Source organism: Malania oleifera, chromosome 4 (assembly GCF_029873635.1).
Source record: "Malania oleifera isolate guangnan ecotype guangnan chromosome 4, ASM2987363v1, whole genome shotgun sequence".
NCBI classification, from domain to species: Eukaryota; Viridiplantae; Streptophyta; class Magnoliopsida; order Santalales; family Ximeniaceae; genus Malania; species Malania oleifera.
Genome location: NC_080420.1, coordinates 22,804,907 through 22,821,015, shown reverse-complemented (window position 1 = coordinate 22,821,015; position 16,109 = coordinate 22,804,907). Strand labels below are relative to the sequence as shown.

Here is a 16,109-nt window from a genome sequence, read left to right as displayed (position 1 = left end):
GAATACTGGAGTGTGAATGAAAAACGTGAAATGGTGAATTGTGGAGAGAAATAATCTCGACCATGGGGTGAAGCATGGTGTAGTGAATATATTCAGGGGAGCATAACCTCGACCATGGGGTGAAGCATGGCCTAGAGAATATATTCAGGGGAACATAATCTCGACCATGGGGTAAAGCATGATGTAGAGAATATATTCAGTGGAGCATAACCTCAATCATGGAGAGAAGCGTGGCGTAGAGAATATGTTTAGGCCAATATAACCTTGATCATGGGGTAAAGCATGACGTGTAAAATATTTTCAGAGCAGTATAACCTTGACCATGGAGTGAAACATGACGTGATAAATATCTTCAGAGTAGTATAACCTCGACCATGGGGAGAAGCATGGCGTGAAAAATATCTTCATGGTAGTACAACCTCAACCATGGGGTGAAGCATGGCATAAAAAGAATATTATCAGGGCAGTGTGCTAGATGATGAAATGAAATTGAAAGTGAAAAGGAAGAACATGAGTTTAATTGTAGAGACCCGAAGGAATTATATTAATTAAATAATAAAAGGAGAAAGAAATGAAATTGTAATTAGAATTTCAACAGGGGTCTCGTCGACGAACACGCTTGAGGGGATCGTCGACGAGAACACGTGTCTCGTTGACGAGAAATTATCGAGAGGCTATTTTCAGCTCTAAATTTCATCGACGAGAAATAGTCATTCGTCAACGAACTTCCTTTGTGGCCTCGTCGACGAGTGCAAGTGTATAAATAGCCTAAACTTGATTTTTCCTACAAAAATTACACCAAAACTCTCTCTCTCTCTCTCGCTCTCTCTCTCTTGTTCGCCCCTTCCCCCTTCTCTCTACGAGTGCAAGTGTATAAATAGCCCAATTCTTTTGGCAAATGGCAGTTGTAATAAGCCTATTTAATTTACTTTTTTAAAAAATAGAAAGAAAACAAAAACCTTATACATCAAAATTGTTCTTGATTTCTCGATCACTACGAAATGAACGTCCCCGATCAGTGCAATAGGATATGTCTATTTATCTATCTTTTGACTCGAAATGGGGGGCAAATTTGAAAAAGGATCTTAGAGTGGATGTTCTATTATGTTCCATCAACACACTAAAAGGATTGTACAATATATCTAGTGTAGAAGTAGGCCAACATTTCTGTTGGAAAATAGGAGGTTTCCAAAGGTTTAGTTTCAAATCCTAATTCGAACAGGAGTATGCCCCACTAATGTGAGCTCTTCCTCTGTGTATGACATGGGTCACTTCAGGGCCATAGGAACATTGGCTAAAACATCCCAATAGTTGGTTCTAGTATTTAATATTGAAGATTTAACATTCTAACCTTCAAAGGAGATGGAAAAATAATTTAAGATGGATAATTGACAACCATATAGAAACTTAAGGGCCACTTCCCAATTGATAAAAACATAACAGTTGTTAGATTTGAATTATATACATTTTGTCCTATAGCTAATATTAGTTTATAACCCATATAGAAAGTGAGCTCAAGTGATTCATAGTGTTACTATGCGATTTTTTATTTTTATTTGTTTATTTATTTATTTGATTTTTCTCTTTCCGTGTATCCATGATATATTTTACCACCATCCAAAACAATATCCTAAAACTTTGCCCTCTTCCCAAACAAAACAAATTAAATGACCAAGGAATGAGTAAAAGTGTTAAAAACAGGTTGAATTAAAGTCGCAACTGAGAGTCAATATAACAAATGTCTACAACTATCAAATTAACCTATTGCAGAGGAGTACCCATAAAAATTAAAGATGGAATGGAAAAGAGTTTACCCCCAATTGTCACCAAATAGAATTGACTAAAATTGAATCAACTTAATTACTTAAGTGTTCTCCATTCAAATTTTCACTTTCCACATTCTATTCTACAAACCAAATATAATGTCAATGCATAAAGATAAAATAAGTTGAATTTATCCTACAATTTTTTGCTGGTTCTTATTTAATTTTTTATTCCATTCTACTTCAACAAATCCCACCCCATTCATCACACAAACAGAAATCAAATTAGTGATAGGAAATCCAAAAGAGTGACAGTACAAAAGTTAATTTTCATCCAGAAGCATTAGAGGGGGGGGGGGGGGGGTGGTGTGGTGGAGCTCCTTGGAACAATTCAAAGCAAATCAAGATTTCTGCAGCAGTATGACACCAACATTGAAAGGGAACAATTTGTATAATAGAGTTGTTTTTAATCAAACAACTACAGCATACTCATTTGGCAATGATAGAAATAAGTATATTTGAAACATTACCATGAAAATCTTCCAAGCATTCAGTCCAAACATCTTCAGAAATATTAAAGACAGAAATGTCGAACTGTTAGAAAGGAGTTGAGTTGACAAGGCACAATCTGAGGTTGGAGGCGGAATCATATTGCAGTTTTAAAAGTGAGTTGGGCTGGCAGTGTAAAAGGTCAGACCTAAGCTCACCAACCCTAGGGCTCAAAGAAAACAAGCCTCTAGCAATTCTCCCACTTTTGTGGCACACCTAAGCAGTGTAATGGAGAAGAGGAACAAAAGGTTAATGTAGAACATGCAAATTCATTGCTAGTTCTAGGCATAATGATACATCTCACCATATCCTAACTAGGTGGGGAAGCATTGATAAGGTTCTGAGGAACAAGAGTGACAGTCAAATGAGAGATCCATCAAGGAATTCGTGAAATCCCAAACGTGCATCCATTTCCAGAGTAAGCAACCTACAACAAAGCCACAAGAAAATAAAATGCTAAACAGGATCCCGAATCCAGATTTTGTTTTCAGCAGCAGCAAATGATGACATGAGCCTAACATAATTTAAAACAAGACCCCTACATAGGGTATTTCTTAATGGCAAGTTATTTAGTAGGCTAGAATGGTAGCCAAATCAACGTCGAGGGGCACGCTTATCATAAGGTCCCCAAGCTCCACCATAGCCATCAGCAAAGCCAGCGCTTGGATATCTCATTTCAGGACTCCCATTCAACATTCCGTAACTTCCACCTACATAAATATAGAAGGGGCTTCAGAATAAGGACTGGTTTCCTAGGGCTCAAACAGTGCATGTTCCCAACTCATGAGGCTCCAGAGGTAATGATAAGAATAATGAGAGGGAGGTAGATAGAGAGGGAGAGAGGTTACCAAATCCCCGTGCTCTCCTCTCTGTGTTCAGTTGCTCAGCTCGTAGCTTTTCTATTTCACGAGCCATAGAAATGAGGTTTTTCTCCATTGCTTGTTTCTGTTCCATCTGCTCCTCATTTGCTTTCTTTTCATACTCATAAGCTCTCCTAAAAATGTTAATCATAGCCAATTAGGTAAGACAGTAAACCAAATCACTTCAAGAGAATCTCAAAAATCACACTGTATCTGACAACTCTTGCACTGGTCCTAGTATGTGTAATAGCCCACCCGTCAGCATAAAATTACAAAAAAGGGAGTAAAAGCAGACACTATAAGAACTTGTGATTAAGATAAATTAATAAAATCAGAAACCAAGTTCAAACCTGGCCTCAGCAACCTCCTTGTGCATCCCCTCAACATCAGTCCTCAAGGCCATAAACTGCTGATTCTCAGCTTTCATTCGTGTAATGTCCTGTGTGAGACCCTGAACCTGGCCAGACAAATCCTGCCGTAAGGTATTCAATTTCATGACTTCAGCTCTTAACTGCACAACCTCTGCTCTCAAAGGCTCAGCAGCACGGAGCTCAGCTTCTAGCTTCAATCCTCTCTCAATCAACTCCCTGGCCTGTGCATCTTTGTCGGCTCGGAGTTTGGGTATCACCTGACCCAACCTGTGAATCTCTTCTTTTGCTGCAGCCAATTCTCTTTCCAGAATTGTATTATCCTCAATTACATGACGATTCTCAGCAACAATCCTCTGAAGCTCTCGATGTCGGAGTTCAATTTCCTCCTCCATGGCAGCAGGGTGAAGAGGCAAGGGTCCTGGCCCTCGGTTCAACACAGGCCTAGGGCCATCACGAAAACCTCGTAAGCCATCAGCATGATGAGGCAAGCGGTTTCTCCCTGCCATACTCAGGATCCTGCAGAAATAATGCGAGTTTGATGAATCCAAATAAGGCAATATGGAGGGCATAAAGATGAATCAAAACTTCAACCCAACAGGCTGCTCATTCATATTCATTAAATTTCTAGGATAGGGAAGCTCCTTACATTCTAATATATTTGGTACTTCACCACAACAATATTGGAATCAAAAAGAGATGGAGTGGAAGACTAGTTTTCAATCTTCAGGTCTCCAAAGAGCACCGAAATAAACTTCACTCCAAGGAAGCTTGCAAACTATCAGCAAGTCCCAATCATATATCCATAGCCCAATGCTTTTCTTGTAATGGAAGCTGAACTAAATCTTGGCCTCCCAAAATTTACACAATCAAGTCATATCTTCCACAATTTGGTCTTTCAAATTACTTAGATCTAGATCTCAAAAGCCCTACATCACTATGCCACCACATCTCAATAAACCTACCCGAAAAGTGAGGATCCTCTCTTAAGGTGTAGGGGATTTAGAGAGGGAAACAAGAAAACACAAGTACAAAGAACCCAGGCTTCCTCATAGAGGCCATTAAAACAGTTTTACCATATACCACCCCACTCAAATCTACCAGTTTGGAGATTGACAATAATTAAAACAATCACCAGTAGAAGGTAATCTTTTTTTACACCCATTCTTCATCCTGACAAAGAATATCTGAAAAACTGGACATGTCCACCTCGAAGTGAGATCTACAACTGAAAAATGGCAAGCAACGATCTTGTCTCTCCACATGCATTAGCCTAATAAAGATCTACCATGTCTCATCATTCAGATAAGCAACACAAACTGTGCTGTAGCCTCCTTCAGAAGTCACACCATGTCAAGACGTGGAATCTCATTGCAATCATTCCATTTCTAGCATTCCTTCCTCCAAAATTTAGGGCCTTTATCTCAATGTCCCCAAGACTCATCTTCACTTTCTTTTTTCTTCTATAATGAATTATTTTTTCTCCAAATCAAGTCCTTGTGGAAAATTTTTTCTGCCCAGGTATGATTTTATTTATTTCATTTAAAGCATGTTCAACTGCAGCTCATGCTTTAAAAAATTGCCAACATGAATCTCTTATGAAGAAAAATCAGCTAGTTTTGAACAAAAAATAGAAATTGACAATCAAGAATTACAAAAGACGTCCACTTGATGATGGTTTCTGCAATCACTGAAACTGATTACGGTCTGATTTAACAAGGGGAAACAAAAGAATAATCTCCCTACAGCTATAAGCTTGGGAACTAATAAGAATTTAACAAAGAGATACAGGAAGTTGGTTGTTGGGAGTCTATCAAGCCCCATTTGCATAGTGTGACTGGTGCTAGGAAAACATCCTCTCAAACAATCATCTCCAGCAATTGATGGCAGCTATATGACAAAACCTCATAATCAGGTAAATAATTTACCCTTCCTGCTTCTTCCTTTCTTATCTTGTTTGATATATAGGCTAAAGATCCATATTAAATCAAAAGCAATCCTCTCGCTAAAGCCCCCCCAAATAATATGCACTTTGACCCTTTGGCTGCATTAAAAACTCTTTCATTGAAGTCTAAAAGTAAGAACCTTGCTCCCATCCTCAAAAATTGAAAATTTTAACAGAAGATCATCGAAACAATTTAGGGTTTGATGCTTGGACAACTAACAGGTAATACTGTAATAGAATAACTAAACTATTTAAGAACCCTATTAGAACCCCAAACTCCATGAACCCGGGGTGCAGGTCCATTTCCAACTGCAGATCCATCTTCAAGTACTAACCAATTTATTGGCTGCCATACATTCAGCAGAAGTTTAAATCCGCAATCTATGCTGAAAATAAAAAAAATAGGGAGAGGGACCCAATGACACTTAGTTTAGAATATCTACCACCACCAGAAAGGGCATCATAATAAATAACAGCAGGTTAGATAAACGACTAAACATAGAATTTAGACACCACCACTACCACTACTTTCATCTTCTTCAATATCAGCATCATTTCTTATATATAGCCCTCCATAAATCTTTCGACGCTACAGTCGATCCAAGCTCAATCCAGGATGTTTTAAGCAATCTGGCAACTGGTCTATTCAGTTTTAAGTAGAAGAAGAGGCCTAGATCTGCTTAGTTCTAGTTTGATACCGAGCAGTATATATGTACACACGCGTATACATGTACACATCCATATATACAAAAATTGTGGATACAATTCAAACAAAATAGAAACTCACAGAGCAGGAAAAAAGAAATAGAAAGAAAGAAAGAAATGAACTGCACAGGCCAATCTAGGGTTCTTAAACAACAAAAGCCAGAAAGTTTCGCTATGGCGAGACAAACTTAAGAGTCCAATCAAAATATTTGACGGGAATACACAATCACATGGAGATGTTGCGGCTTTTCCATTGCTTGAACACCTTATCAAGAAGATGATAAAGAAGAAGATGAATATGAAAATGAAGACGACGAAGATAGATACGAAAAGAGAGAAACAATAACTTACAGGGAGGATGAATCGTCGGCGGCCTGAGAATCAGCGAAAGCGCTTCAACGAGAGCAGGAACGGAGGCGTTTTCTCGGTACTCTTACCAAAGAAAACGGAGCCGCAAGGCAACCCTACTTGCTGAGTGCTGAAAGGGGGCGAAATGACGAAACAGCCCCTCCCTTCCCACGTGACGTCCTCGCGAGTAATTTACGCGACGTCGTCGTTCAGTGGCTTCAGCAAGGGCCAATAATTATTCGAAACTTATGAAAGAATGTATATGAAGGATTATATAATATTTTCAATTTTTTTTATTATAGTGATGTTTATGGAGTACATTTTGATCTTTTTGGAAGACAATGTTTTATTATTTAATGTGAATAATAATATGTGTGTTAGATAAAAAATATAATGTTTCTTTAATTATTTGCAGAACTTTATTTAAATTGTATTATTAATAAAATAATTAAAAATTTTAAAATACTTATATTACACCGTATTATTGCATTGATACTATTTTTTTATGAGAAATCTACCAAGTGAATATATTTAACTTGAATGCTACAAGTGTAAGTAGCATTTTCAATTAATATAATATGTATTAATATATTTGAAAAAACTGTCTCACATATGTTCCTTTGTATTTTTTTTTTTTTTTTGTTTACCTTTTTACTTTGCCTTTAAACAAGTTAAATCATCTAACTCAACTCACTCGATATTCAAACTGATACAAACCTACTCAAACATAATTGTGAACATTTTGACCTAATTATGATTTTTTAACAAACCAACAAGATCAAATCAGTTGGAATTTTACGCCCAAGTCGACCCAACCCAACCCACAAACACCCCTGACTGAGATACTCAATTCATGACATAGTAGTCTCAACTAGGATTACAAATGAATCAAATCGCTCATAAGTAGATCGAAAATTCAGCTATAAGGACTTACTTAGATATGTTCATTATAAAAATGAGTTGTCTTCATTTCAATTTTTTTGGAACTCATTTAATAAATATGTTGAACATGAATGGGGTTGGTTCATTTCGACTCATGAGTGGCATGGTTATAGACTTAGTTGGGCTCCTTTCATAGGTTTGGATTAGACTTGTTCATGGCATCATTTGATAAGGTTGAATTAAGCTTACTGAACTTAAAAGTAGGGTTTATCTAGTTATAGGCTTGTTTAGCTGACTCTGCATAACCTAAATTTAGTGATAGGGCTAGTACACAAGGCTGAAAGTGGATTGCTAGGGGCAAAAAAACCTTATGGTAGTACAAGAGAACTTTGTACCTTTTGTCTAACAAAATCCTAAATGTTCTCCCATTGAGAGGGTCGGAAAGAACAAAATTTTTCATAAGCATCTTAATAGTCCAACTCACTAAGGGCTCATGATTTTGTTCATTTATATAATGAAAAAAATTGAGTAAGTATATTATGTTGTCGCGAGTTGTCATTAGAATCAATTAAAGAGATTATAAGGATGAGCCTTGAATGTAAACCCCCTATTTTAAGGGTCACCACTTATTTTAGCCATAATCTTTGTATATCCAAATATAGGTTTCAATTATCTTCTATATATGTGGATTTCCATCTCTGTAAATAGAATGAAAAGAAATAGGCATTTTTTCCAAAGTTTAACATGGTATCTGAGCCAATAGATCAGTGGCTCTCAGTTATCCCTGACGTTTGATCACTATAAGCGGCTGCCAACACAGTGTCAGATCTCACGCTTGTGGTGTTCTCTCGTCTTGTCTTAGATTTTCTTTTTGTGAAAAAAAAAAAGAAAGAAACCCAAGACCTTGTGATCTGCCACTGTGGACACCCATCACCTCTGTAAGCCGTGCCACTGGCCAGTACAAATCTTACCATTGTGCTTAAATCTTGAGCCTTGAATGGGTGAGTCCCTTAACCTTGTTGTTGGAGATGTGGCCCATATTTGGGTGGATAAATGTACCGGGAAAGCATAGTGATGCAAAGAACAAAGGGAGAGGCTAGCAAGAGGGAATCATCACTAGATTTTGCTCGACGATTTGGCATCAGCAAGGAAATTGTCGATGGTTATCCTAAAATCGTCAACGGTTACAAGAGATGTCTGCGAGGGAATTACTCTTTGTCTCAAACCCTCAACGGTTTGGCTGAAACTGTTTATGGTTTCGTTCAGCGCAAATATGGAAATTCCAATTGGAGATCAGTAAATTGGAGGAATTTGGGGATTTTCCTCCGAGATTTTATCTAGGGCCTTTTTATGCGCATAGGGTTGATATATATATATATATATATATATATATATATATATATATATATATATATGTTCATGTAACCCTAATTGTAAGCTTGAACAATCTTATAGTGAAAATCGGTCGTTGCTTCTGTGGACATAGGCACATTGCCAAACCATATAAATCTTGTGCTTTTTGTCTATTATTTTTCAATTACTATGTGATTATGATTCGTGCTTGCTTGATCCATATATTCATCATTAATTGTTTTGCATCAATTGTTCTGGATTGGTTTGAGTTGTGCGTGATTCCGCTGCGTGTTCAACTCCAACGATTGGTGTCAGAGCACTGATTGTCACAACAATTGGTGTTAGACATTGTAGGCCATGGAGTATATACGTGTACCCCGCAGTGAATATACAATGTAGAGTTAGAGGGGGGGGTGAATGGCTCTTTTCATGGAATGCGTATTTCTCTACAAAATAAAAATCTTAGCAAGATGACAAGCAATTATATCATAATATATGAATTAAATCATGCACAAGGCAATGTAAAATAAAAAGTAGGGAGAGAAAAGCTTAACGCTGGGTTTTAACGTGGTTTGGCACCAAGCCTACGTCCACGCCTTAGCACCAAGCTAAGGATTCCACAATCCACTATCAATGCTCATTCCCCAATGGAGCAAGCCTTACAACTCGGGTACACAACCCTACACTCGGGAACAAATCCCTATACACTCACAAAGAGCCTTCACTTTGGTTCACCAAGAACCCTCACAATGGTTTACAAAGAACCTTACAAGAAGAAGATGATTGCAATGATAATGCTCCTTGAATGAGCAAATATTAAATACAAAGAAACCCTCACACTTCTCTCTTAAGAATTGTATCAAACAAGATTTTAGAACAAGAGAGATTAGAACTTGTGAATGAAAAAAAAAAAAAAACAATGCAAAGTGCTAGGTGCTTAGGTTTTGGTATAAAAAGATGTTTTTCACTAAGAATGATCAAAAGCCTTCAAAACCATGTTAATACAAGTCTAATAGCTTGTATTTATAACCCAAGAGCCTTAGGAGCTGTTAACTAGCCGTTGGGGGGAAGAAAAGATATTTTATTTGGTAAAATAGCCATTTTTCGCTCGTTAGCGTCATTTTGCCCGTTGGACTCGTCGATTAGGCCCCTGCACTTGTCGACTAATCACATACTGCAACTCATCGACATATCCCCTATTTTCTTCAACGAGATCCTTGAATCAGAAAAAGTAATCAACATGAAAGTTGTGAAATTTTGTCTTAGCTTTCCAGGGACACCAAGATCGTCATTTTTGGACTTTTCTATAAAAAGTTATGCCCAAAATACCGAAAGGTATTTAGGACTCAAGGATGCACTACGGTAGTGACGATTGCTTTGTTTTTCCTTGTCAAAAAGCATTTTAATAACTTAAAACATTCTTAGACAAAAGTATATGAAATATATTAAGTCTAATGAAGATTAAAACTTGTCCAAGTAAGTTTTCCCATTGTTAGCTTTATCGTGATCCCAAGAGGGGGGGTGGGTGAATTGGTAGTTTTAAAAATTTAAGCCTTAGGTTAATCTCCTAACACCAGTATATTCACAACCCTATAGACAATCTAGTGCAAACAATGTAAACGTATACCAGAAAGTAAATAAATCAATTTAATCAATCACACATGCACTAAAAAGCAGTAAAGTAAGAGTGACACGCAAGAATGTATCAAGGTTCGGCCAATTGCTTACATCCTCGCCTTGGCTAACAAGCACAAGGATTACCACTATAACTTGCTCACTTAAATGGGTGGAGCGGCACTGATACAAACTAGGTCAATTAGCACAGGGCTGACCTCAACTTTTACAATAATCCTTATCGGCCTGGATTACAGCCCCCTCAGGCCACGCCTGGAATCACTTAGATTTTACAATCAAATGGTATAGATAAAAGTGCTTTCAAGTAAAGCAAATATGTACCCAAATGCGTTCAATCACATACACCACAAATGATTTAGTACATAAGCTTAGTGTGGTCTAAATAGTTCAACTCTCAAATGTATTTCCTATCAGTGTAATGAGTACGTGAGAGTGTCAACAATCAATCTTTATATTTCAAGATGTTCTCAATCAAGATGCTTAAACAAAGATATCACTCAAGTTTCAAATAATCCAAAGAGTAGAATATATCAATCATGCAAATAGTGTATATGCTTGGTTTGCAAAAGATATTTAACCTTTGTATTCATCAAATGATATGAAAGTGAATAAATGTTGCAACAAAGATCAATATCACAAACACAAATATATTTTCAAAAATATGTCAATATAAATCACACAAGATATTTGAGTATGTTTTGAAAACATTTTTGCAACCCAAATACAAATACGAGCTTCCTAAGATATTGCAACACAAATGCAATACTCAAAAGCTTAGGCAAGTCTTCTTAGAATAGGCTTATGAGCAAAGCCCCCTAAGAACACTTAGGGTTGGCTCTCAAGAAAATTGTTTCAATCAAACAAACAAGGAGAGCAAACCTTTCAATACAATCACTCAATCAACATACAAAGACTTTTGGCAATAGGAGAAGGTAAGTATGAGTGGTTTGAGAGAGAGTATGAATAGTAATGAGAGTTTTGCTTGAGAGAAAAGTTTTGGATTTTGTATGCTAATCAAGTTACTAATTTTCCCAAATGAAGGGGTATTTATAGACACCCCATGAAATATAACCGTTGGGGACATAGCCGGGATTATTAGAAAAGATTAATGATGTTTTAAATATTTTAACCCTGATAAAAATAAGTTAACCACGATAAAAATGCAGGGCAACTCGAGAGACCCGGTCGACCAGAACCATTTCGGTCGACCGAAGTTCTTGAGGCTCGGTCAACCGGGCCAAAAATGAACTTCAGGTACGGTCGACCGAACGAGTATGTCCGAAGGGCGATTTTTCATTTTGCGAGGTTCGGTCGACCGAGAAGATTTGAACTAGATGGTTCGATCGACCACACCATTAGGATAACTCTCGAGGACCCTCAATCAACCAGAGCATTTGAGTACATTTTTTTCTTGGTGGACCAAGAAGTCAAAATGTTGACTTCATGAGGGTTCGGTCGATCGGGGCCATTTGAACTATAAGATTTTAGTCGACCGGGGTGTGGTCAACTAGTTGACCTAGACTAGGTTTGATCGACCGGAGCAGAATGAACTGCCAAGGTTGGTCGACCGAAAGTGCACAAAGTGTGCATTTCGGTCCTAATTCAATACACTTTCACCCTATTCAAGTTCCTAATACATGCAAGTGCAATGGTGAGTGTCTTAGGGTCATTTTTAGGTTTTTTTGAAGATACCCTAAGGTTATTTTTATTTTGAGTTTACGTATTTGACCATCCATGTGATGTGTGTGATTATTACATACAAAAAGCCCTAATTACTATTACAAACCCTTTACATGAATGAAATATATTACAAAAAGAGAAATTGGGTCTTCAATAGAAATTTGGTCTTCAAGCTTCACTCTCTCCATGTGCATTATGATATGTCAATTTAAATTCCTACACAAAGTCTCAAGCACCCATTAGATACAATGAATATTTGTCATTAATCAAAACCGGGCGTGACCTATAAGGTCAACACCCATGAGTATAAGATATCTTGTTTTATGAAAACATATTTGAAAACTCATTTCGATATCTTATATGCTTAGTATGTCCTTTAGTGAAAATATGCTTGACTTTTAGGACTTTAGGACATACAACTAGTTTTGCAAAACCGGGACCAAGTTATGAAAATGTTTATAACTCATATATTACTTAACACTTGTCCCATTTTGAAAACTTAATTGAGTATATGATTCATTTAACAAACTCTTTAAGTTTAACTTTGAAAGCCATGAAAGGTGAGTTTGTGTTTGTGTCTTTAGTGCAATCCTATAAACTCACCTGTCCTAGTATGCATGTGCTTTACTCAACTCTTGTTCAGAAATCATGCAAGAAACACACTTGCAAGAGTTACAAAACATGCTACCTCACACAACCCTTATTACAAATAATTCTATAACTAAGCTTCCTTTGGTTGTGCTTGGGTCATTCTGAGTACGCGTCCATTTGATATTTCCTTCTTGATGTCTACTTGGTTTGATCTTTGCCTTCGATCCAATAATTCATGTATGAGTACCTGTACTAAACATGATTTGTAAAGATAGGAAAACACTAGGAACAACATATAGGTTAATATCATCGAAACACATTAAACAATGATGGTGTAGCCACTAAGGCTAACATTCTCCTCCTTTTTGATGATGTATAACCTATTAATTATTTACTTAATCTTTGCATTTATATTTATACTAATCATGACTTGATATACAAAGATAAGCTTACCTAGAACCACTAATGGGTTGTTATCATCAAAACAATGCAATTAAACTTACATAGCCTCTAAGCCTAACATTCTCCCCCTTTTTGATGATGGCAAACCATTGGTGTTCTCCTATAAGGTGAGATTTAAAGCTCCCCCTTAATTTATGCATATTCTAGAATGGTACTAAAATATGCTCACCCTTACTTTATGCATATAAGGTGTAAAAATATTTAACTATATTTTTCATATCTATTAGATCTTTAAACATGCATACCATAAAATAGAAAGTTCATGTAAAATAAAATAAGTAAGCAATTAGAACTTTCATATTATCTTTGAATTACCACATGCATACCCCACATGCATTTTACATGCATTTCACTTCTCCTCCACATATAACACAACACAACATTCTCTTAACAAAGAGGACACCAAAATATCTTCTTCCCCTTTGATCATCATAAAAAAGAGAGAGGCACAATTCATTTTACCTAAAAATGATTTCTTCCCCTTAATCTAAGATTCCATAGTGGTGAGGTAAGTGTGTGCTAAACACATATACCAAAATTTTGGGTGCTAAACCATAATATTATTAAAGCCTAGATTGGCTTCCTTCCAAACTCATGAATGATGATTTAGAAGTTAAACCATTTGTTGTAGATCAATCATTCAATGATCATTCAAAAATGGACATTTTCAAAATAAGCACAAAAATATTCATCCTTGTATTTTAAGTATGGTAAATGTGTCCAAACAACTTGGTAAAGAGCATGTGTATAATTTCGAGCATTCTAGGAAAATTCAAAGGATTATTGAAAATTTTGCATGTTTTTCAATATAACATACAATGTTTAGGATTCAACATACACCAATACCTATTCAATTATTCAGCATGTACTATAAAAAATTCATAAAGTTCAATCCACATGCAATGGATTTCAAGCCATGATCATTTAATATGCAAAGACTTATAATAACCAATGAATCTTCATGCAAATGATCTTTTTATCATGCATCATTTATAAATATTCATTAATGACAATGTGCATGAACCAGTCTAATTGACCACTTAAGGTTAAAACACTAAGTTCAACTTGGTCACCATACTAATACTGTATAAGACTTTCAAAAGTATTTAGAATTTAAAAATAAGTCTAATGAAGTCATCATTTCAGTTGACTAGCTAGCATGTATGTCTAAAATAGATCAATGAATTCAACATACAAGACCCTAGTCAACTACCAGCATGCAATGCACAAATTTGCATTGGCCAAGTAGATGACGTTCAAATCAGGTATGCAGTTTAGTATATCCAATCAATATAAAATATTCATCAAATAATATAACATTTAGAAAGTAATGGATAGTAAGCGTTTAGTTCACACGAAGCATCCAATATAAAAAAAATAAGATATTTCTAAAATAAGCACAATACACTAAAGTATTTATTGGATGAACTTTAGATTTGCTGCTTCCCCTCAATTATACAGCCCAAGCACAAAAATTTATAATCTTCTAAATATATTAATCATTTAAGCTTCAAGATGAGTTTAGGGCTATATGTGCAAAGTCTATAATTAATTCACAAAAGCTCAATTTTGTATGATGGACAAAATATGCTATATTTTAAGATACTCATACAAAAACATATGTATATAGCATTTAAAAAATTATTTAACTAGTTAAGATCCTTTGTCCATTTAGGGGGTTTACTTAAGTATGCAATAACCAATACTATCATAGAATAACCAATCATAATGATATATATATTAAGCGAAATAGATTGGGTGTTTCACTAAAGTTCTCATATTGGCTTGATTTTCCTTAGGTTCTTAGTATAATAATAATGTATACTAAAATTTAAAATTTTAAGCAAAAAACACTATTTAAGCATTTAAAACATTATTGCCCCTTATAACCTAACAAGAATCTTATGTGTAAAAAAAATATTTTAAGATATCTCATAAGATAACATGCAAATATAACTCATGATTCAATAATGAATTTAACACAAGATGTAAATCATGAATCTTGGCATGAGATAAAGTACAAGGAGGAAGATATACCTTTTCAATTAACTTGGCTTTATTTGACAATGCTCTTAGAAAATAAGAGACATATTCTCCCAATTTGCCACTAATGGGAAGGTATTCCTCAAACATATAATATCATAAATTAATGCTTCATTTTAGAATGCCACTTGTTATGATTATTTTTACTAAAATTCAATTCATGAAGCTATGTTTAGATATTCTACTATGTATTCAAACAAGAGCAGATATCATTAAAACGAATTATGTGACTAAGAAATACATCTCTTTTCCATAAAAGATGGATTTATCTATCAAGGTATTTCCATTTAATAAGCTTAAATTCAAAACCTTAGTAACTTATATGAGAAAAACAAGGTATTTCCATTTAATAAGCTTGGAGCACATGTTATTTATCCCATAAAAACTAACCAACATTTTCAAAAAAAAAAAAAACCAATTGATAATAACATATACAATTAAAGCATCACGTTGGTTTTATAATTTGAACTCATCAATATTGACATGATTTTCAAAAGTTCCCAACAATGTAATTTAAACAATTCAAAATTTGGGATTTTTCACTTTGAGCTCATCAAATACTTTTACCTAGGTGGGGTTTAAATCTACCTAAACCTAATTCCTAATCCTACGTCCTAAGGAAACAATTCATAAGCTCATGTGTTTCCTTTTGGTACCCATTCCTCCTTGAGTCCCAATGGATTTTTCTTCACAACCCATTCCATTTTTATTTCTTTGCCTTTAACTCCTCTAAATGGGCAAAAATATCTAATATGACCATTTTTTTCACAATATAGACAAATCTTGTTTTCATGTGAGGGTCTTGACTTATTTGCATTATTTTTGCTTGTTGAGGCATAACCTTGTGATTTATAAAAGGATTTTGAATTCCTTTTAGAAACATTATTTTTCTTAACTTCCAAAGATTTCTTGAAGTTTTCTTTTC

The 16,109-nt window shown here is 35.5% G+C and overlaps 1 protein-coding gene across 1 annotated transcript; it reads right to left on the bottom strand.

Annotated features, from left to right (window-relative positions):
• Nucleotides 1-2,696: 2,696 nt before the first annotated feature.
• On the bottom strand, nucleotides 2,697-6,758 carry LOC131154580 (protein FLX-like 3). The gene is made up of 4 exons (XM_058107449.1): nucleotides 6,542-6,758; nucleotides 3,523-4,059; nucleotides 3,161-3,306; nucleotides 2,697-3,022 (listed from the first exon to the last, which is right to left on the bottom strand). The coding sequence occupies exons 2-4, from the start codon at nucleotides 4,047-4,049 to the stop codon at nucleotides 2,907-2,909; spliced, it is 789 nt and encodes a 262-aa protein (XP_057963432.1). The 5' UTR covers nucleotides 4,050-4,059; nucleotides 6,542-6,758; the 3' UTR covers nucleotides 2,697-2,906.
• Between the last annotated feature and the right edge of the window lie 9,351 nt (nucleotides 6,759-16,109).